Source organism: Vespa crabro, chromosome 20, assembly GCF_910589235.1.
Source record: "Vespa crabro chromosome 20, iyVesCrab1.2, whole genome shotgun sequence".
In the NCBI taxonomy this organism is placed as follows: domain Eukaryota; kingdom Metazoa; phylum Arthropoda; class Insecta; order Hymenoptera; family Vespidae; genus Vespa; species Vespa crabro.
The window spans coordinates 2,986,503-3,011,459 of NC_060974.1; the positions used below are offsets into that span (position 1 = coordinate 2,986,503).

General features: G+C 33.6%; 1 protein-coding gene across 4 annotated transcripts in view; it reads left to right on the plus strand.

Moving 5' to 3' along the window:
- Positions 1 to 24,957, plus strand: part of LOC124431184 (myosin-VIIa) — a 38,472-nt gene extending 13,515 nt beyond the window's left edge. For 2 of the 4 annotated variants that reach the window (XM_046978756.1, XM_046978755.1), the window contains 12 exons: positions 4,193 to 4,255; positions 13,290 to 13,542; positions 14,837 to 15,171; positions 15,306 to 16,692; positions 16,869 to 17,121; positions 17,753 to 17,788; positions 18,195 to 19,943; positions 20,080 to 20,269; positions 20,462 to 21,908; positions 22,020 to 22,303; positions 22,665 to 23,114; positions 23,344 to 24,957. In XM_046978756.1, coding sequence (XP_046834712.1) covers positions 4,193 to 4,255; positions 13,290 to 13,542; positions 14,837 to 15,171; positions 15,306 to 16,692; positions 16,869 to 17,121; positions 17,753 to 17,788; positions 18,195 to 19,943; positions 20,080 to 20,269; positions 20,462 to 21,908; positions 22,020 to 22,303; positions 22,665 to 23,114; positions 23,344 to 23,571 — 6,675 coding nt within the window. In that variant the 3' untranslated portion in view covers positions 23,572 to 24,957. Of the gene's footprint in view, positions 1 to 4,169; positions 4,256 to 13,289; positions 13,543 to 14,836; positions 15,172 to 15,305; positions 16,693 to 16,868; positions 17,122 to 17,752; positions 17,789 to 18,194; positions 19,944 to 20,079; positions 20,270 to 20,461; positions 21,909 to 22,019; positions 22,304 to 22,664; positions 23,115 to 23,343 lie in introns of all 4 variants that reach the window. The other 2 variants (XM_046978758.1, XM_046978757.1) reach the window with 2 other exon arrangements.

The window sequence follows — 24,957 nt, forward strand, 5'->3', positions numbered from 1 at the left end:
TTGATTGATTGATTGATTGATTGATTGACTGATTGATTAATTAATTAGAACAAAAATAGGATGTTCTTTTGTAAGAAAAAAGATTAAAGATTATTTAATTTAAAGTTTCACCGAAGGTCGGATATTTTTTTTTCGCTCTCTTCAAATATTTTACACTTGAAATAATGAAACTATTCTTAACACACACACACACACACACATTTTATTATATTATTATTTAAATATATATATATATACATTTTTTTTTATTGTTTTTAAGAAAAAAGATATAAAGCTGGGTATTTATTTATTTTTAATTTATTAAAATTAGATAAAAAAAGAAAAAAAGAAAACAAACGAATCGGAAATTTTCTTACACACACACACACACATATATATATGTATATATATATATATTTATTTATTTATTTATATACATATATATCTAAATTTGATTGAAAGAAATTTGATTGTAAGAAAGGTTTGAAGTAGAATGAAATAGAATAGAATATAACAAGATAGGGTAGAATAATAGAATGAAAGAAAAGAAGTTGGAAATAAGGAAGGAATATAAAGTAAAAGCAGGAAAAGAGGAAGAGAGAGAGAGAGAGTGAGAGAGATAGAAAGAAAGACGTATGAATTTTGTAGGGGTGGGGCATTGCTCCCGGGTTAGTTGGTTGCCATGGCGACAACCCCAGTCAGCTGGTGAACCACCCCAGGGCCAGACCCATTCATCTCCTCGTTGGTTTGCCGACCCAACGACCGACACCGACGACCCACTGTCGTTTTTGCTTCTCGGAGACTCCCGTCAACCCCTTTGCAACCCCCTCCCTTTTCCTACGTCTCTTCCGCCAGCTCTCTCTCTCTCTCTCTCTCTCTCTCTCTCTCTCTCTCTCTCTCTCTCTCTCTCTGTCTGTCTTTTTTTCTTTCTCTTTCTCACTCTTCGATTGTAAATGACAATTTACATCGTGTAAATCGAATATATCAACATATATATTATACAACATAGAGAGACAGAGAGAAAGAGAAAGAGAGAGAGAGAGATCAATTCTCTTCTTTTTTTATAAATTATGTGAAGAAGATATGTGTGTGTGTGTGTGACTGTTTGTGTGTAATATATCCATTATATATAATTTCTAAATAATTAATACTTTATCAATTATATATTTATCTTTTAATATAATATAATAATTTGATTGGATTCTATTTGATTTAAATTAATTCTTTAATCAATTCCAATTCATTTTTAATTAATTCTATTAATATTACGGTTAATTATCAAATTGAAATATAATATTCGGCCATTATGTTATTCGAACAGATGGGGATTTGAATATCATTCGTTTCTAATCTAGGACTAATCGAATAATCGATATTTAAAAATGGGAATTACATAGAGAGAAAAAAAAATCTCATTTCGACCGTTCGATTTGGTAAGATCGTTTAAAGTAATTCGTTAATGAATATTTCCTCATGTGAGCGGCGAATTATTGTTTTAAACGCGTCCGTTTCACAATAGGAGAAAAAGAGAGAGAGAAAGAGAGGGCGGGGAGGCGTGTAGGTAGGTAAGTAGGTTGCATTTGTGTGTGTGTGTGTGTGTGTGTGTGTGTGCGCGTGCGCGTGCGTGTGTGTGCGTGTATGCATGTTATCACAGAGATCGTTCAGAGAAGTCATCATAGAGATCTAAAGAAATTGAGCTAACAAATTTTTTTGCCTCATCTTCTTTGTAACTCACTTTTGTTAGTTTTGAGCCGTGCTCGAAAATATATGAGTTTGATATTAAAAATCAATTTTTTTTCTTTTCTTCTTTTTCTTTTTCCTTTCTTTTTATTAGCTTTTCGTTTCTCTCTCTTTCTCTCTTTCTCTCCCTCCCTCTCTCTCTCTCTTTTTTTTTCTTTTTTTAATAATTTTTTTTACACCGCAACCATATATCTAACTTTTAATTAACGGGCATGGAAAAGCCGATTAATTTTTAATATCAATTTGGGGAAATTTATTAATTCTCTCGCTCCTGATACGCATACACACACATATTTTGTGTTTATATAAGATATCCTTTAATTTATTAATAAAAGTATATATATATATGGTGTGTGTGTCTATATATGTGTGTATTTGTATTTGTATTTGTATTTGTTATCCCTATCGGTTCGATATGAGTATGACTGGCATTTTTTGTTTTTCCCTTTCTTGATTTTTATCTAAATTTCATTTCATTTTATTCCTTTTTATTTGATAAAGCTTTCATCTCATTAATAAAAATTTCTTAAAGAAAAATAAAAGTAATGATTATAAAAATTCAAATTGACACGTTCCTTCAACTTCTTCTTCGTCTTTTTTATCTTCGGTCATCTTTTAACTATATAAATACGTGCATACGTACAAACATATATACGCACACATACACACACGCGCGCGCATATAGGCGAATAGGAAACAGCAGGACAGATACTTGGAGGTAGAAAGGGGTGGTAGCAATGCGCTCTCATTAACTTCTCGCTAGCAAAAGCGCTCTTAGCCGGCTTCAATTGCTTTCGTCGAGTAGAACGAGCTCGCCCACCTTTTAGCGCAGCTAAAAGAGAGACAGAGAAAGAGAGAGAGAGAGAGAGAGAGAGAGAGAGAGAGATACGAGGGTCAGAAAACCGGATGTACAGTGAGTCTCGAGAAGCTAGCATATCCCGTGTTTACTGAAGCCGTCGAAGCGAAGAAATTGGGCCATGACAGGGTGCAAAGGGTTAAGAAAGAGAGAGAGAGAGAGAGAGAGAGAGAGAGAGAAGAACGGGACAAGGAAAAAAAAATTGAGGGTAGTCGAGAAATATTAAGGGTGAACATTCGAACATTGCATTACTTTCTTTCAAAGTTTCTCGAAATAATACTCTTATCGCACGACATCTAAACGTATCACTTTTCTTTCGGATTATTTTACATTAGATTCATTGACAAAGAGTTAAAGATCATGTTAAAGATATAATTTTATAATTCAACGAATGGAGATGTGGTAACTTAGGAAAGAAAAAAAAGAAAGAATAAAAAATAATGATAATAATAAAAGACAAAAAAAAAAGGCAAACCAATCGACGATCGTTTTCATCATAGTTCATTGCTCATGATCGTTCTATTGTATCTAATTAATTGATAATTAATTGTGTTCCAATTGTCAAGTAGATCTTTTGGAACATTAAAATTGAAACGTCATTGATTTATGACGTCAATGTTACATATATTACAGTAATATAGTTTATAAACAAACATACATATATATTTATTATTTGTTATATGCTGATAAAAAGTTCTTAAGTGATATTAAAAATTAATTATACCTTCATGAGATTAACCTTTGGATTTTGCAATTACCCTTGCAGAGAATGTAAAAAAAAAAAAAAAGGGAAAAAGATCAGGCTAAAATTAATTCGAAAAATAATGATTAATTTTTACAATGACCTTTAAATCTTTTAGTTTTCAAAATCATGCGACGCATATAGATTAACAAAAAAAAAAAAAACAAAAAAAAAAAAAAACAAAAAAAAAAAGAAAAATAATAAAGAACGATACACCGAACAAATTAAAAATTTCATTGATACGTATCTACTATTCTTTTTTATTCTTTCTTTTTCTTTTTCTTTTTTTTTTTCTTTTCTTTCTTCTTTTTCTCTTTTTTTTCCTTTCGATCGTGCTCGAAATATTTCATTTTTACGTTATACGTTCATAGAGTATCGTTCTGGTGGCTTTCGTCGTACCCTTAAAATGTCACAGAAGGGTAACCGTTATGGATATATTATCCCCTCCCCCTCCCCCTCCCCCCACCTCTCCTCCTCGTCCCTTATTCTTAACTCGTACCATTCTCTGAGTCATCCCCCCAAATAACCATCGCACGTCTGACGTCATACAAAATCTAACTTGCATCCCTTATCCCCCAAGTCCCATACCACCCACACCACTTTGTTCATCGTTTTACTTAACATAAGTATATCTTTATCCAGGGACTATAATATCTATCTCTTTCTCTCTCTCTCTCTCTCTCTCTCTTTCTCTCTATCTATCTATTTCTTTGTCTACCTTAGGAACTTCTATTGATTTGACTCACTTAGGAACTTTTGGCCCGCCCTATGTAAATTGCATGTGTGTGTGTGTGTGGGGGGGGGGAGGGGATAGGTGTAGATGTAAATGTGTCTATATATTCCTTAACATAGATCATTAAAATGGATTCACGCAGACATACACAGGATCCATACTCGTAGCTGTAAATCCCTACAAGGAGGTCGACTTTTATACGAACGTAAGTTTATCGCAATGTTTATTATTATTGTTATTGTTATTATTATTATTTTTTTTTTTTTAATCTCTTTTTTTTTTCTTTTTTTAATTTATTCAACATTATGACAGTCATTCTAGCGATATCGAATGTAAATATCTGTTAAATGTAATCAGTGACATGGATTTAACGTTCGAAATTATTCATCGTATCGTTACATATATTTCGGGACTTTAAACAAAAATGGATTTGAAATAATAATATTTTTTTCGTGACGATGTAAACGCGAAAGAATAATATTAATTAAATACGATTATGATAATAAATATAGAATTAAATAATTATGTATAATCGTTAGCGAAGATATTGAATTAAATTTATTTTATGCGATATAAATTTATATCGTTGTGTGAAAAGGGGAGGGAGACGGGATAGACAATGCCAAATGTAAAAGATCACGTAAATCTCTGTCGCTTTCGTTAATGATAAGTTATTATAAAATCGTTGACGAGATGATTAAAGTGGAGAGAAACAAAATAAAAAGAAAAAGATAAAAGGAACAGGAAATTTAATTTTAGGCAGGATTGATATAAAAAAAAATGTCTCGTGTATATATATATATATACATGTATACGTCAATGCGAAATTACTTGTGCATTTCCGGTTTTAAAAGACTACTATTAACCGGAAGTGTCGTCAAAGAATAGTAAATATTGGTCATACAATGCCCGGATAGAAGTAAAGAAAATTGTCCCATAGTAAGTACTTATCAAGGTTATCGATCGTCGATCGATAAGCCGCTATAGATTCTTTTGTTATATCGTACAAAAGAATTATAATTATAGCATTTGCTTAAGATCGTTATAATATTAATTGTTAGAGATAAATTTTCAACAGTAAAATTCTCCCCGAAGAAAAACATATATATATATATATGTACATATATATATATATATATATATATATATATGAAAAAAATTTTCAAATTACTATAAAAATATTCTGGTAATTTTTTTTTTTTTTTTTTTTTTTTTTTTTTTTTTTTTTTTTTTTTTTTTTTTTTTTTTTTTTTTTTTTAATACAAGTAAAAAAGTTTCTAGATCACGTTCGATAAAAATAAAAGTAATGACCGATGAAAATAATTGTTAGATTGAAGAAAAGAAAAAAAAAAAAAAAAAGGAAGATCAATAAAGTTAGAAAAGAATTCAAGTATGTCGTTAGTGATATAAATAAGGACGGCCATTATCAATACGATATTATCGGAATAAAACGTTGACTGAAAACAGGAAACGGAAGCCGTGGTAAGTGCGTTCTTGTGACGATATGACGATACCGCGTATGTTGATTATGCGATTAATGTCTCTATGTCGCGATAGGACGGAACCTTGAGCAGTGAATTTTTACTATGGGGGAAAAAAAAAAAAGAGATGCATTTCATTAGTAATCTTCTTCTTTGAATTTCAATCAATGTAGACAATTCTTTACGAATATGCGATAAACATATATATATATATATATATATATATATATATTAAGAACGGACATACATATGTACATTATTAATCAAATTACGAGTATGATCTATCACGTCATCCAGTTATCGCCATCCGGTAAGGGTAAAAAACAAAAAATAAAAAGGAAAAAGATAAGAGAAAAAAAGGATGCATTTTAAAGTGATGTTTGCGTATCGACCGATTGTGCCCGAAGACGACGATTATGACGATGATAACCGAAAAAGATCGACTATGACGACGATAACGATAACCGAAAAGGACTGACGATAACAACTATGACGACGACCGAAAAGTACCGACTATGACGATGACCGAAAAGTACCAACTATGACGACGACAACTGAAAAGGACCTACGACGACGATGACTACGACTATGACGACTATGACGATATCCTGACGATAACCGAGAAAAATCGAAAAGAACCGAAGATGACGATGACGAGGACCAAAAAGGACGTCGTCATTGGTCTACTTGGGTCTCTCCTCCTCTCTTCCTCTCTCTCTCATTTTTAAAGACTCGTTTAATCTCTATTTCTGGCCACACGTGGTGTCTCGAACACACCAACGATAAGTTTGCAGCATTAACGTGAATACGATGTACATACGTAGTTACGTATGTATTCATGCATGCATATATATATATATATATATATATATATGTATGTATGTACTTAAAGTGGCATCAACTACTCGAGAGTACCCATGCTTCTGTGTCGCGTTAGGGTAGTATACCACAAGCACGTTCGTACAGCTTAGGGTTGAAAGAAGAATTTACTTCGGGATCGAGTGGCAGCCACTTTGTACCTAAATACGGTTCGTTGACAATCTCGTTGCACATAAAACGCATGCTCTTCTTAAGAGAAGGAGAGAGAGAAAGAGAGAGAGAGAGAGAGAGAGAGAAGAGCGTTCTCTCTCTCTTCTTTCCTCTTAAACGATAGAATCGATCTTCCTGCATCAGACAGAACTCATGGAAGCGTATTCGTTCTATGCTTTACTATTTCATTTATGAATTCTGTAAATTCCAAAGGAACTTGATCTTATTAAAGTTTTGTATGATGTATTACTGTGAGGAAAAAAAAGCCAAAATAAATAAAAAGAAAAAAAAAAAAAAAAAAAAAAGAAAAAAAAGAAGAGAAAAGAAAAGGCAACGAAAAGAGAAGAGAAAAAAAGTGTCTGTGAAGAAATTCGTAGATTCTCTTTTTTTCTTTTTTCCTTTTTCCTTTTTTCTTTTTTTATCTTCAAAGATAAATTCGACCGACGTGAAAATCTTTCCAAGAAGGCCATTGAAAATGAAATGGCAACGTGACGTCTTTCACGTGACATGGAAAATATTTAAGCAAGAGAATTCGTTCTTCTCGTAAATTCTTTCGTGCGATAACGCTATATAGGATATTGGAGGGGTAGGAGAATGGGGGTAGGTGGCGGGGGAAGAAAGAAGACAAGAAGTAGAAGAAGAAAAAAGAGAAAAGAAACGAACGAACGAACAAAAATAAAAAAAAAAATATCAAACTGGAGATAAGCTTTTAGGAAGTTGAGAGAATTGGGGGGAGACAGTGGGACAGGACAGAGCGCGTAAAAGGGGATGGAGGTGGTGTTGTGGTTGTGGGTGATAGTAAATGGATGGTGGGGAAATTGGAATGATACCCGTTTAAACCCAAGTCCCTTTTTGAAGGTCACCAAAACGCAGAACGGACCAAGGGAGAATGAATGAACACGTTTCAAAGAGAGAGAGAGAGACAGAGACAAAGATAGAAAAGAATTCGTTCTTGTTTTAAAGAGAAAAAGAAAGAGAGAGAGAGAGAGACAGAGAGAGAGAGAGAGAGAGAGAGAGAGAGAGAGAAACGAGAAGGAGAAAAGGGCGGTAAAGAAGGGGGGGAGGGTGATGGAGGTGGTGTGCACGCCCCGCGTTATTGATCGGACTGTAGCTCGTTCACATCGGATTCGGAGTGTTCTTCCTCGTCCTCGTCCTCGTCGTCCTAGTCCTCATCCTCATCCTCGTCATCCTCGTCTGCAACGTCGGCGGCGATGGTGATGATGATGATGATGATGATGATGGTGGCGGTGGTGATGGTGGTTGTAATGACTGGTGTCAATGGTGGTGATGGTAGTGGTCGATGGTGGTAGCTGCGGGTTCACAGATATAAAGCCTTTGGATACTTTCTTTCATAGTCGTCCTTTTCTCTTTCTCCCTCCCTCTCCCTCTCGCCCTCCTACCTCATCATTTCTATCTATACTTCTTTCTTTCTATCTCTCATTGTCAGTTGCGCTCGTTCACAGACAGCACGCGTGTACCACTTAACTAACTTCTCTTTTATCGTACGGAGTAATACTCAATCTCCCTCTTTTTTTTTCTTTTTTCTTTTTTCTTTTTTTGTTCTTTTTCTTTTTTTTTTTTCTTTTTTTTTTTTTTTTTTCTTTCTGTTCTGTTTTGCCTCGCTAATGTTCATCGTGAAGTCCATCGTATAGGAAAAACTATCACCGACGGCCCTCTTTACCACTCTAGAAGAATAATAAACGTCTAATGAAAGAAACATTTTGGTTTGACCTTAATTACTTGGACTTATTTAACTACGAGAGGACGTTGGTTAAACGTTTGGTAACATTAATCCTTTCGATTTTATTCGACGTTTTTTTTCTTTTTCTTTTCTTTTTTCTTTTTTTTGGTCTTCTTTCTTTTTTTCTTTTTTTTTTTTTTTATCACGAATCTATAATAATTCTATAATCCTATGGCGATTACTATCGTATCTCGTATTATTTAGATTTATATCAATCGTTTATTGTCAATTTCGTTTACGTCAAATATTACGATTTGTATTATAGGTACTCCTTTGATAAGGAAGTTTAATAAATATAATCAGACACGATGTCTCGTATTTAGAATTGATTAATTCGTTTAAAAAGAGCAAATGATTGATCGATACGAAGAAAAGCAAAATGCAATTTCCCGTTACCCGATGGATGGTGGAGAGAGAGAGAGAGAGAGAGAGAAAGAGAATGAGAATGAGTGAGTGAGAGGGGTAGCAAAGGTTAGGGGTAGGAGTAGGAATAGGGGGTTTGACCGCGTCGCGCGAATAACTCGTGATCTTGATTATTAGTTCTAGGATATCATCGATAATAGAGGAAATCTTTTCATTTCGATTCCGCAAACGTTTAACGCCATTGAATTAATTGAACTTTTCGTTTCGCAATCGATCGGAACGTTTATTATTAACGCGACGAATTTCAATTAATCATTCATCCTTTTTTTTAAAGATCCATTAATCATCTTTTTCCAATAACAACGACAATAACAGTAACGACAAAATAAATGAAAAAAAAAAGAAAAGAAGATTTTTAAATACAATTTTAAATTCCTCGACAGGGTGGTATCTGCAGACGCAAAAAAAAAAAAAAGAAAAAGAAAAAGAAAAAAGAAAAAAGAAAAAATTACTATCAGTCTTGGTTCTAATAATTTTCTTAGATGTAAAAGATTTAAAAAGGATATTTTGAATGGTATTAGAAGTAAAAATAATATAATATGTTAAAAGAAAAATAATATTCAAGTTTTCGTAATTTTCTATAAATTTAATAATTATCTGAAAGATTGATAGGAGATGTTCACTTGATTTTTTTTTTTTCCTTTTTCTTCTTTTTTTCTTTTCTTTCTCTCTCTCTCTCTCTCTCTCTCTCTCTCTCTTTCTTTTTTTTCTTTCTTTCTTTCTTCTTTAAAAATGTTAAACTGGATCATCGCGATCACTTCTAAATCTCTCAACCGATATGGTAATGAACACGATTTGACCCGATAAAGAAATGAACCGAGAAGTGGTGAACTCTCTCTTTCTCTCTCTCTCTCTCTCTCCCTCTCTTTCTCTCTCTTTCTTTCTCACACATTCTCACGTTCGGTGTGTAAGCCTCGCAACCCCATTTCCTTCGTGTAATTTCCGTGTATCTCGACGTGTCATACTCGACGAGAAGAACGAGCTAGAGCAGCGAAGAGACCGAGAGAAAGAGAAAAAGAAAAGAGAGACAGAGAGAGAGAGAGAGAGAGAGAGAGAGAGAGAGAGAGAGAGAGAGAGAGAGAGAGAGAGAAAGAAAAGCTCATACTTCGGGACTATCCACTGTTTGCCAAGCTACGAGCCTCAACCTCTAAGCTCAAAGAGGACTGATCGATCGGCATACCTAATTCACGATTAACAAGTGAGAATGCATTTTTATCTTGAAATAGAACGATGAATCAAATCATTTCTTTTTTCTTTTCTTTTTTTTTTTTCTTTCGTTTTTTTCTTGTCTTCTCTTTTTTTTTTTTCTTTTTTTTATTTTTTTTTTTTTCTCTTTTTCCACCTTTTTCTTTTTTTCACTTTATCACATCTTTTTTTTTTCTTTGTAATTTTTATAAATTTTAACGAGTTTATTTAATAGAACGTTGGATAATAATGTTAACGTGGATGCATCTCTCGATTTTTTTTTCCATAAGAAAACGAAGGAGGATAGTGTTATCGATGTGCTTTCAGAGCATCAACAGACTCACCACCTGGACGCATTAAAGGAATATATATATATATATATGTATGTATGTATGTATGTATACATACATATACTACATATTGTATGCACGCATGTTATTTTTAAACTCTCGTTTATTTTCCTTCGTATGATATCTACGGCCAGTAGCTCTCTCTCTTTCTCTCTCTCTCTCTCTCTCTCTCTCTTTCTCTTCTTCTTTGAAAGAGCTTATCCATAAGGGTCACGATAAAAATATACCCTCAAGATAATTTCCTTTCAAAAATAGACACACGAGATGAGAGAGTGATGTTTGATTAAAGAAAAAAAAAAAGAAAAAAAAAAAAAAAGAAAAGAAAAAAAAAAAGAAAAGAAAAGAAAAACGAGAAAAGAAAGAAATGAAGAAAAAAAAAAAAGAAAAAATGAAAAGAACAAAGAAACAAAGCAAAACGGAACAAAAAGAGGAAGAAAAACAAAAGGAGTAAAGGAGATTCTCCCCTTTGGTGTTTCGAAAATATACAACGTCTAATCGTAAATTTAAATACATTAGGATTGGGTGGAGGGTGGAGGGTGAGACGGTAGGAGGGAATGTGGAGTTAAGGAGTCATCGATCTCTTCTTTCATAGCGTTATCGATTAATTGAAATAATGTCGATAATATATTTGATCAATTATTTTCTAATAATATCTATACTATAATGAGTTTTAATTTCTTCGAATGTTTCCCCCCCCCCCCCGCCCCTCCGTAATATATACGTACATAAACAATTGATATTATCATTGATTTTCAATTGAAACAATTTTAAACTAATTTCTTATTTTATCCGATCACAAAAATACATAAGCGAAAGTTAAACATATATATATATATGTGTGTGTGTATGTGTGTGTGTGTATATATATATATATATATATTGACATTAGACATAGAAGTTGTATATGTAAGATACACAATTTTGTATATGTAAGACATTATTGTAATATTAGAAAAAAAGGGGGAAAGAAAAAACAAAAACAAACAAGATGTTTACAACGATGAATATAGGTCAAAGATTCTTATAACAATTTTCATAAGAAAATTCGTTAATGCTTATTCGAAATAAGTAAATTACAAGAATGTAATAACAACTTCTTAGAGAAGTTGATCACGTATAATTGATGTTTAAAATCAGCTTTTGAAACTTTTGCCCCGTCTATCCCCCGTTCCTATATATATATATATATAAATCAATTTTCGATGATCGATCAGAAAATCGGATCGATAAGTATCGATCCGATTGAGTATTAGTTTTTAATCGATCTCGTTACTTATCGAAAAAGTTCCTTTTATGATTTAACGTACGTCACGATTAACAAATAGAGAGAGAGAGAGAGAGAGAGAGAGAGAGAGAGAGAGAGAGAGAGGATTGTTCGCGTCTGACACAAAACTGGGTTGCTCTACTTCGAAGCAAGCAAGCAAGCAAGCAAGCAAGCAAGCAAGCTAGCTAAACTCTCCTCTCCACACCTAATAGGAAGAGAGGAAATGGCGTAGGGGGAGTGTTCTGAGAGACCGTATTTTCTGTGGGACGGTTTGCTACATACATAACGTATGTATGTATGTATGTATATATGTATGTACATATGTACGTATGTATCAATGTATCCGGTGTAAATCGGAGCTAAATGTAAGCTCGTAACATTTTCGTAAATCTAATGGTATTAAGAGTCCAAAAAGTTAGGTTCCAATAATTTAGTATCGCTAAGTTTTATCGGGGTTCAGAGAAGAGAACGAGAAGGAGGAAGAAGAAAAGAAGGATAGGGGGTTGGAGGGTGGATACGGTTAAAAAAAACCGCAATCCAATCGAATATCCGTAGCTTATATAAATTTTGGATCTAATTCGTATCTTGTTTCTTTTCTTTTCTTTTCTTTTTTTTTTTTGGTCTCTTTTTATTTCTCTCTACCTCTCTCTCTCTCCCTTTTTTATTTTTTTATCTTACAAATTTCTTACCCCCTTAATTAATCTTCTGATTTAATTTCAAATTACATACGTAGCTTCTCGTTAATAAAAAAAAAAAAAAAATATATATATATATATATTAATTCTTTATTTTATATATAATAATAATAATAATAATAATAATTTATATTGTTGTGATGATTCATACATGAAAATGAGTTTGAAACAATCTTCTGATTTTATTTCCAAGTATAATACATAGCTTCTCGTTAACAAGAAATATATATACAACCTACAGATCAACTCGTATATACAGATATTTGCATACGAGCATACATACAAATGTACATATATATATATATATATATATATATATATATATATATATATATATATATATATATACACATACATACGTACGTACATACATATGTATGTATAGAGAGTACCGTTCCCGTGGGAGTTAGCCTACAAACTAAAAGGGGATCAGTGAAACTTGCTCGTAAATATCGTAGCTTCTACATACGTCATCGGATCGCGTTGCAATTAATCGGCTTAACAAGAGAGTAGCATGTATGTAAAACCCTCTCAACGTAGTCATGTAGTTGTAATCATAGTTATACTCATCGTAGTTGTGTCGTTTACCCTCTTTTACGAATCCGTTTGTTATCGAGGAATCATCACGGATACGTTTATACGTCGATTATAGACACACACACCTACGTTAAAAAATATGAATAAAAAATTAAAAAGCCGAAACGAAAAAGAAAAAAAAATTGATCATCGATCATTCACAAATTGATCCCGATCGATCGTCGAAATAAATAAATCGATTAGATTTTTTTTTTTTTTCGTTCTTTCTTTTTTTCATTAGATATGACAAATGAAAAAAAAAAAAAAGAAAAAAAGAAAAAGGAAAAGAAAAAAAAAAGATCGTCGGACGACGATTTATGGAATGAAAGAAAAAGAAGAAAAAAGAATGAATTTGATTGAGAATAAAGATGAATAAAGATGAATAAAAATGAATAATAATTATTCTCTCTCTCTCTCTCTCTCTCTCTCTCTTTCATAGATATATAAACAAAACAAATGGACTTTGTATATTTGATTTGTTGAACAATTTTATAGGAATACGTGAGCCGTTATCATGGACAGAAAATGGGTGCACTCGAGCCGCATGTTTTCGCATTGGCCGAGGCAGCATACAGATCCCTTCAAGATACGAAAAGCAATCAATCCTGCGTTATATCTGGCGAGAGCGGCGCCGGAAAAACCGAAACAACGAAATTCATCTTGCAGTATTTATGTTCGGTTACTAGCAACGTCGACACGTGGGTGGAACAACAGATATTGGAAGCCAATACGATTCTCGAAGCTTTCGGTAATTATTGTTATATTGATTGATATGAATTTTTTTTTTTGTTTTTTCTTTTCTTTTCTTTCTTTTCTTCTCTTTTCTTTTTTTTTTCGCTTGTCTCGTTTTTCACATCGGTCAATCGAATTAAAGATGTTTCTATGGCGATTTAAAAAAAAAAAAAAAAAAAAAAAAGAAAAAGAGAAAATAAATAAATAAATACAAAGTTAATCGCACCATGTCTTTTTCTAAATCATAATAACCCGAAAGAACAGTTTACAAATTTGAAACTTTTCAGATAATCCTGAGAGAGGGGATATCTTGAAAAATGGGAACGATTGGATTTTTCAAGTCCATTTTCTTATTGACGATAACAAAATCTTTCTACAAAAAAAAAAAAAAACCAACAACAATAATAATAATAATAATTATTATTATTATTATTAATTATTAATATATAAAAATTAATATATATTATAATTATATAAATGAAAATAATAATAATAATAATTATTGTTATCATCATGCTATTTCTTATTTAACATTGCAATTTTTCGTTAAAATTTTCCTCATTTTTCATGGGATATAAAATTTTTGTCAATATATTCTATTACGCACGAAAGTCATTTGAAATGAATGAAAGGAACCGCGGATGATTTCGCCACCCGTGCCCCCTCCTGCCTCCCCCACTCCTGTCCACCATCGTCGTATTTTATTCGCGTTGAATGTGCAATGGTATCCTTGGCAATGTCACATTTCAAATGAAAAGGCAGGATTCACAGTGATCGGAGTCAAGGACGAGTGTGGCAATTCAGGTGTAAAATGCAGTAGCGAGGGGTAGAATCTGGGTCATGGGGGAAAAAAGGGGAGGATTAATAAGAATCGTAATGTACTCTTCGACATTGCAATATATCGAACGATGCCTTGAATATTTAAGATGATTTCTTTTTCTTTTTCTTTTTCTTTTTTTTCTTCTTTTGTATCCACGCTGTCCCTCCCCGCCCCACCTCCTTCGTTCCCATTACATTAATATTACAATAATAAAATACCGTGGAAAAGCTTAGCTGGGTCTCGACCTGAGTCCCAACCTGCAAGGTGGGCCTTATAGTTTTATAGTAGTCTGAAGAAAAGTCACAAAAACAAAAAAAAAAGAAAAAAAAGAAATGAAAAAATTAATTGAAAAATTTACGAATGTTAATACGATCCTCGAAATAATTTGATTTTCTTTTTTTCTAAAACTTAATCGTCCCGCTTTTTAAAACAATTTTTATATTGTATCATTAATATTGAATAATGCATTATTGATATCGCGTGTTAACAGGTAATGCAAAGACCGTACGTAACGACAACAGTTCGAGATTCGGAAAATTCATGCAAGTTTGTTTCGATAGTAAATGGATGATAAAGGGTTGCATTATACAGGATTATTTATTAGAACAAAGTCGTATTACATTTCAAAGTCCCGGAGAACGTAATTATCATGTACTTTATCAATTGGTCGAAGCTGGTACAAGGGATAAGGAATTTGCCGAACAGTACAAGCTTATGCCGGCTATCCATTATAAATATCTTAATCAGTCTGGTTGCGTTAAAATTGGTGGTATATCGGACTCGAAGAAACTCGATGCATTAAGGTTGGCTTTTAATGTTTTACAGGTGAGATTATTATCATTTATTTTTTTAGATTATAAGAGAGATTTGTAATTTAATATAATTGTGATATATATATATATATATATATATATATATATGTATATAGTTCTAATGAAATATAAATCAACTTTTAACAGGTTGCACCAGAAATGTGCGAAGGAATATTCCGTGTATTATCGGCGATCTTATGGTTGGGTAATTTGAATTTTGAAGATGTAGACGGCGAAAAATGTGAATTGAGGGAAGAGGATGACGACATAATTGAAACGGTAGCACCATTGTTAGGTCTTCAAATTGAGGATCTAAGAAAGGTTGTATTGATACGTCAGATCAATGTACGTGGTAACATAACCGAGATACCACTTAAGGTGCAAGAAGCCAAAGAAAATCGACACGCTATGGCAAAGGCTTTATATTCACGAACATTTGCCTGGCTTATAAATCATATAAATAATTGTACGAATCCAGGACAGGACAGTTCGAGATTTCTCGGTGTATTAGATATATTTGGGTTTGAAAATTTCTCTGTAAATAGCTTCGAACAATTATGTATTAATTATACCAACGAGAAGTTACATAAGTTTTTCAATCATTACGTTTTTGCATTGGAACAAGAATTATATCGTCAAGAGGAGATACAATATTCTCATATAACGTTCACCGACAATACCATGTGTTTGGAATTGATCGAGAAACCACCTAGATGCGTTTTAAAATTATTGACCGAACAATGCCATATGCCAAAGGGTTCCGATCTCGCGTATTTAACTAATTTACACGCGGAATTTGAGAATCATTCGTGTTACGTTAAGGGTGACGATCGTCGGAGATGGGAAAAAGAATTTGGTGTAAGGCATTATGCCGGTTGCGTTACATATACCGTTGAAGGTTTCGTCGAAAAGAACAGGGACGTACAGCAGGATGTATTTTTTGATTTTATGTCAAGGAGTACTAATGAATTTGTCCAAGAGATAACCGTTTATCAGGATCTCTTAGGATGTACAGTGGCCCGTGCAACTGGCAATGCAGCCGCGACCATGTCTCGTGGTACATCAAAGGGCAAACCTACGTTATGCGATTCCTTTCGACATCAATTACAGGCATTAGTGGACGTATTACAAGCAACTACACCTTGGTACGCGCGTTGCATCAAACCTAATATGGAAAAAGTATCGAATCATTATGACGAAAAACTTGTACTCGATCAACTCAAATATCTAGGAATGTTGGATATTATTCGTATAAGAAAAGAAGGTTTCCCTATACATATGGGATTTCACGATTTCGTAGCTAGATATCGATGCCTTGATAAAGGAAGAAATTTATTGTCCCGTGACGATAGGGAAGCTGTTAGATCATTGATAAGTAGCCAAGGTATACCAGAAACTGAATGGCAAATTGGTAGAACCAAAGTATTCCTTAGGAGTTATGTACACGAACCATTGGAAGATTCGAGGAATCAGATGGTCAGTAGTAATGCCCTGATGATACAAAAAATTTGGAGAGGCTACATAGTACGAAAGGGTATATATCTCTTTCTCTCTCTTTCTCTTTATGTATATATATATATATATATTGTTGTTGTTGTTTATTTTTCTGATTCAAACATTTCTTCGATAAGTACTATTTGTTATTTAATTTTGTTATCGGTAATAATGATTCTTTTCGAAATTTTTTTTTTTTTTTTCCTTTTTTTCTAGAGTACAAAAAGATTCGTGAGGCAGCGTTGAAGGTCCAACACGCTTACAGAGGCTGGAAATTGCGTATAATATTTATTCGTAAACGTAGAGCCGCCATTATTATACAGAGCCATTTGCGAGGTGTTTTCGCCAGGGAAGTAGCTGCGGCATTGCGCGAAATGAGACGCGTGGATGAAGAAATGAGAAAGAGAGAGAGATTGGAGGAAGAAAGAAGATTAATGGAGGACAAAAAAGCATTGGAGGAAAGTCAAAGGTATTTTATGAACATTATTGTCTATATGAAAAATGAACGGACGATGAACGATATGAAATTATTTGTTCGTCTATATGCATGATATAGTTCGGTGTACAGGGTGAATTTAGAATGAAAATGTGTATCATGTGGATTTAATGTGATGACGTTATAGATTATATTAAAAATTCTCAATTGGATTGAAAAGTAATTAATTGAAATTTAAAAATTCATAATTATCCCCCCTTTTTTTCGAAACTTTTCGCAGACTTGTAGTTAGGCTTGTAGTTTGTCGATCTGGGGAAAAAAAAAAAAAAAAAAAAACAAAAACAAAAAGAAAGAAAATAAAAATGTTATTAGCCTAAAAAGTCTCGATGAAGAGTAATTGATTTAAAAAAAAAAATTTTTAAATTAGATAAATTTTCATCCATTCTATATTCTTTCAAAAAGAAGAAGAAGAAGAAGAAGAAATGATTTTTAGGATTATAAATACCTTTCTGTGGAATATTAAACTATCACAAATTGTTTCGAAAATAATTGACAAGTAATAAGAGCACCCTGTACCAACCGTAGTCTTACATTCGTCTGGGAATAATTGATAAATAGAGCAGTCGACGATACGTTAATAGTATTTCGTTTGTGTCTCTTATAGCGCGCAGTACAATGGTATTGTTGGAATGGAACCAGGGTAAGTTCGTCAAAAAAATATGGCTGACGAATAAACGACCCTTTGATGCATGCATATTATAATAATGCGAAAGTGAGCATGTCAGTGTGTGAATGTATTATATACACATATATATATATATATATATATATATATATATATATATATATGTATATATATATACATATATATGCATCACCTATTATCAGATATTTGTTTCTGATCAATAATTTGATGCGGCAATATTAATTGACGAATCAAATTAGCTTTTGCTTTTTTCTCGTTTATTTATTTATTTTTCTTTTTAACGAAGCGTTTGAAATTAAAAAAAAAAAAAAAAAAGAAAAGAAAAAAAAAGAAACAAAAAAGAAAGCAAAAAAAAAATCTCCGAAGATATTTCTATTAATTGATATTATTAAATTTTCAGAAAAGCACAAGAGGAGATAGCTACATTGACCCAAATGGCAGAACAAATGAATTCAAAGATAGCGGCGTCTGATTTGCAGTCGGTCGATTTGGACAATTTATTTTCCTTTTTATCGGATGTTCAATCGACAAAAAGCAATCAGATAATTGAGGAAATCGGCGAACAGATGGATAACCTCGTAGAAGATTTGGACGTTGAATTGGAAACGGTGATACAGCAGGAGATGGAAATGAATTCGAAAGTCGAATCGAAAATGAATACGCCTAATGGCCAAGACATTACACCAGTACAACAGGCACAACGAATAGGTGGAAGTACGGGAAAATTGGGTCAACCGAGTTTACCAGAACCAACTGAGCCACCACCACCACCACCACCACCTATTCCTCCATTGGCATTGAACGGTGATTCCTCGGGTGATAATGGAGAGCCAATATATGAATCTGTTTTACCGCGAGAAGAGAATGGGCCTAGTAGTCCCATTATGATCAATGGTAGCCCGGGACAAATGAACGGTGATTCTTGTGGATCTCCACCACCAGTGCCGATTAATAAAGTGAAGGAACAACTAGCTGGTAGTCCCCCGTCGTTAACAGAATCGGTAAATTCCAATGGTCATCATTTACATCACAATCATCACCATCATCATCATCATCATCAAACGCAAGTACCTCAAACCCAACAAAATGGTCATGATCAGCAACAACATCAGCCGTTGCAGGGACAGCAACAGCAACAACAACAACAGCAACAACAACAGCAGCAGCAACAGCAGCAACAACAACAACAACACCAGCAGCAGCAACAACAACAACAACAACAGCAACAATCGCAAGTACCTCAGCCGCCTATCGAAAGGGAACAGAGAAGGAAATGTAGGGTGGAACGTAAATTGCAAGAGCTTGAGGATAAAAGGGAACAAGATATCGAAACTACGTATCACGATATCGTTGAGTTTGCTCAGAATTATTTCAATAGCCATGAGAGATCACCGGAAGGAACTATAATGGCTACGCTGACGAGAAAATCGCGTGGGAAAAGTGTCGAATATATACCAAAATACGAAATGGTTACCTATTACAAAGGATCTAGTATACCAAATTCTCATATTCATATGTATGATCCAGATAACGTTAACGTTGCCTGTTCAGTATTCAGGGATTTATGTAAATATATTCGTGGGGAGATGAAACTTGATTTAGAAATAGCAACTATACAAAGTATCATCGGATATGGTATAGAAAGGGAAGAATTAAGGGATGAGATATTTGTACAGTGTATGCGACAAGCAACTAATAATCCTAATCCCGAATGGGCCGAACGCGTATGGTTGTTACTCTGTTTGGCAATCGTAGCGTTTCAACCTAGCAAATTGCTTTATAAATATTTCGTTTCATTTCTTCGAAAGAATTTAGTATTGGAGGGTAAACTTAGACAATACGTGCAATGGTGCATCGACAATTGCAAGAATACAAAGGTATCTTGCAGACAATATCCACCCTCGACCGTAGAGATTGCTGCGATGAGACGATTGGGTACGATCGTATGCCGATTCTTTTTTCTCGATGGTAGAACAAAAGCTATAGACGTACATCCAACCGATACCGCGGCCGATGCCGTAGCCAAATTAGCCGATAAATTGGGCCTTAGATCGTTAGAAGGTTGGGCCATTTATCAAAGCAGGCCGGACGGTGAGGAACATGTCAGAGCGCATGATTATTTATACGATGTGATAGCCGCGTGGGAAATGTAAGTATTTTCAATTGTTCAAATAAGATAATTGTAACGAGTTAATTCATTGCAACCTGTTTGTACTTCTTCTTTTTTTTTTCTTTTTTCTCCCCATTTTTGACTAATCGTGACCATAATTCGACATCTTTCATAGGAAGCAATGTAAATTGAACACATCTCAATCAACGTTCTCGACGTTACGACGTGGAAATAATGCAACTCTGGGAAGCGGTGACAATCGTTTCGTATTTAAACGGCGACTCTTCCGTAACACGCGAGAGATCTCGCAAGATCCTGTAGAAGTGAATATGCTTTATGCTCAAGCTGTATATAATGTTGTTAAGGTATGACGATCCCCATTTTTTTTTCTTTCTTCTCTCTTTTTTTTTTTTTTTTTTTTTTTTTTTGGGCAAACGTAAAACGAATCTTTATAAACGTTGAATTTTAATGTATCCTCATAAATTGTATTTGTATTTTTTCTTTTCTTTTCTTTCTTTCTTTCTTTCTTTCTTTCTTTCTTTCTTTTTTTTTTTTAGTGCGACGATTTTCCAGTATCAGAGAAAGTAGCTTTACAATTGGCAGGATTGCAAGCTCAGGTAGCATTGGGCGATCCAAAGGATAACGACAGATTAGATTATTATAGCGAGGTCGACAGCTTTTTGCCATATAGAATAAGTCGGGCTCGTGGTGATGACGTTTGGGTACCGATAATAGCACAAGCTCATAGACAATACGGAGCTGGTCGGAAGGAATTAGCAGCTAAAGTATTATATCTATCTTGTGTAATGCAATATCCGTTATATGGTACGACGATGTTCAATGTTACGTATCGAGGATATTGGTCCTATGGAAATCAATTGATACTTGGTATTAATTGCGACGGTTTAATGTTGATCAAGCCAGACGATAAATTCGTATTATCGGAATATCGTTATCAGGATGTTGAAAGTATAATGTTGGATCCAAGTGATTCCTTTATAACGATCTCCTTGTTACGACACAATCCTGATAGTTCGCACAAGTGTTTTGTATTTGAGACAGCGCAAAAAAATGAAATAGGAAGTTTGATCGTAAGTTATTGTCCCGCTTTAGCAGGATGGATTACGGAGAATGAAGTTCCTACGAAAAAATTCAAAGGTATAACAAATGAGGATCGTATTAGGCTTTATCATAATTTGGTCAATTGCCGGCGAACATTGGTTGATGGTGAAATATTGAGAAAACCACAGGATTCCGGTGGTGGTTTTTTAAGGAATACATTGAGAAGATTATCGAAGCATAGAATCGAAAAGTTACGACAAGAACACGGTAGTGCTACGGATCATGGTGAAACCTACAAAGGTTTTCCTTATGCTTATTGGGCCTTTAGTAGACAGCCTATACCTCAGAGCCTTTCGAAATTGCCGGATCCGGACGAACAAATGGCCCTTAGCGTCTTCCAATTGATCTTAACTTATGCCGGTTTAGGACAAAATGGTGACACCGTTCGTAGAGTCGAAGACGAACACGTCAATCTAATACAGACCGTTATGGAAAGGTGTATTAGAAAGGAAAATCTTTTAGGAGAATTGTATTTGCAATTGATCAAACAAACGACCGATCATCCCGATCCAAATAGTCGTGTCAATCTCAGGCATTGGGCGTTACTCTCATTGGCTTGTTCGGTTATTCTACCACCCCAAAAGAATATTAGAAAATATCTTATTGCCCATTTGAAACGTTGCTCAAGCGATTACGTCACGGAGGAAGGTAAATATGCCAGATTTGCCGAGAAATGTCTTTACAAGACTCAAGGTACTAGAAGAAGACAATGGCCACCTAGCAGGGAGGAGATCATGTGTACGATCAATCGTAGACCAATATATGCTAGATTCCATTTCATGGATGGACAATATCATGCCGTTGAATTTCATCCGTCCGCTACTGCCAGAGACGTAATGGAAATAATTAAGGCTAAAATTGGCCTCGAAGAGACAGCCATGGGTATATAATTTACAAGACAATAGATCAATATTTAAATATTATTATTTTATAAGAAATAATATTAATTATTATTATTATTATCATTATTATTATCATTATTATTATACTTAGGTTATGCCATTTACGAGGTATTAGGACCGACCGAACGTGCCCTTATTCCCGAAGAAAAAATAGCAGACGTAATGTCTAAATGGGAACGATATAGAACGGCCAGTGCGTCTCAGCAAGGTCAACAACCTCAGAGGAAACACGCGCATCACTTTTTCTTATTCAAAAAACATTTGTTCCTCGATCAATATATGAATCTCGATGATCCCGTGGAAAAGGAATTACTTTATCATCAAGTGCTTCACGATCTTCGCGCTGATCGTTTTCCAATTACCGAGAAGGAAGCCGTAAATATATTACAATTTTTTTCCCCCCCCTTAAAAATAATAATCCTTTTTTTTTTTTTTTGTCCTTTGATATAATCCAAAAATCGAGTTTTTTTTTTTTATATAAATAAATGATCAGTATTTGCGATACTATATATTTCATATCTCTCAATTTCGCGACGCTTAATTATTTATTTATACAGGACAGACTTTTATCGCGTGATTGATATTTTCTTATAAATATTCTTATTTTTCTCGTGCATTTTTTCAAGAAAGAAAGAAAAAAAAAAAAAAGAAAAAGAGAAATGAAAAAAAGTGAAAAAAAAAGGAAATTGTATTATTCAAACGTTATCCATCCTAATAAATAATTTCTTCTTTGCAGATAATGTTAACAGCTTTGCAAGCACAATTGGAATTAGGTGATTGTCACGATGGACTTGCCGAACAAGAATATAGAACAATATCAAGTCACTGCCTACCATCAAGATTAGTACCGACTGTTTGCATAGAAGGAGTACTTCAGCATCATCAATCTTTACGCGGGATGACACCGCCAGAAGCCAAGAAAGCCTTTTTAAATTTAATACAATCGTGGCCATTGCACAGGGCGACGATCTTCGACGTGATGCAATCGTTCACATCGAATTGGCCACGAGTACTTTGGCTTGCAGTCGATCAATTAGGACTTCATTTGCTTGAACATCGTTCGAGGAATACACTTTGTACTTACGAATACAGTAGTATTCTCAGTTACAATCCTGCAGTCAGTAGCTTCATGATTATCACCTGTACCGATAAAAAACAGAGCAAGGTTATATTGACAACTTCGCAGGTAATTATCAAGGAGATGGTTCATCTCGATTATAAGATTTAAAAAGAAAAAGAAAAAAAAAAGAAAAAGAAAAAAAAAGAAAAAGAAAAAAAAAAGAGAAAAAACAGAAAAATATATCCTAATTAAATTTGACTTTATTTTTGTTTTGTTTCGTCTTATTCTATTTTGTCTTGTTTTATTTTATTTTGTTTTATTTTCTTTTATTTTATTTCGTTTTCTTTTATTTTAGGCACACCAAATAGCTAATTTAATACGGGAATACATGGAGGTGTTGCAATCACCTCCGGAAATACCAAAGAGAGATTCAGCGATAGCCCAATCAATTTCTCAGCAACAATATCAACAAAATACTGTGAATCTTCCGGGCAATAATGCCACCACTACTACAGGTCGAAAGTCACGGCCAGCTTCGATGTTACACAGAGGTGCACCGGTGATACAATCTCAAGCTAGCTAGAATGTTTTTATTCATTTTATGACAATTCATTATGGATGGACAATTTTTCGAAGAAGCAACTTTTAATCAATTTATTTTATCTAAGGGGACTGGAAAATCGAAAATGATATATATATATATATATATATATATATATATATATATATATATATATATGTTGTCTTTTTATTTAACGAAAGATAGAAATATTACTATGAACTTTCGTTGTCAAAGTGCCATAAGTTTGGTAACGTTATTAACAATAATCATTGTTACGTTACGCGTTGGTAGTGCACCGCCCATAACGTGCCCGGACCAAATACGTATTTTCCTTTTCTTATACACACACACACGCACGCACACACACACACATACACACACAGACAGATAGACACACACATATGTATACAAGGATAAAAGGAGGGGGACTCAAAAGTCCATAGATGATTTAAAAAAAAAAAAAACAAAAAAAACAAAAAAAACAAAAACAAAAAAATATCAATTATAACGTTATACGGGACTATTTGTTAAGCTTCTAACTTAATTAAGATTAACTGCTATAAAAAGTTTTACGATCTAAACGAAAGTAAAAGAAACCGAGGGAAAAAAAAAAAAAAAGAAACGAAAAGAAAAGAAAGAAAATTAATCGAAAAATTTGTAATATCATCCAAGGATTTTTGTCGAGTCCAATCCATCCCCCTTTCGATTCTCTCCAACTTTTATATATATTAAAAAAAAAAAAAAAAAAAAAAAAAAAGAAAAAAAAACAAATGTCGATGCGATTACTTGTACCTCGATCGCGTCGATCGAATATTGTCCTTTGTTATTCTTTCGGTGCATATTTGACGATTGAGAGAAAAAAAAAAATGTATTATCCCGAACGCATTAATCAGGGATTCCATGTAATTTATTATAATAATGTGTCCTCTTAACGACGAGTATTAGTTTTCAAAGCGTGATTAGTCTACGAACTTTTTTTTCCTCTCTTTTTTTTTTTCTTTTTCTTTTTCTTTTTTTTTTTTTTTTTCTCTTGTCGAGGCCTACGAATAACTGTATTATTATATTAAATGCGATATATATAAAAAGAGAGAGAGAGAGAGAGCGAGAGAGAGCGAGAGAGAGCGAGAGAGAGAGAGAGAGAGAGAGAAATGAAAATGAATAATTTCTTCCGATATTTATTCAATTTAGATTTAATAATCCTTTTAATCCTGTGAAGAGATAACGGAGACATCATCATCAGGATATTTATTAGCACTACCGCCGGCGGAATATAGGAATATATAGCGTGACAACTATTATACGAATAAAAAATTAACTTAACTGCCATGTTGACGATGAGAAAAGAGAAAGAAAACTAAAAAAAGAAAAAAAAAAAAAAAAAGAAATAAAAGGAAAAGAAAAAAAAAA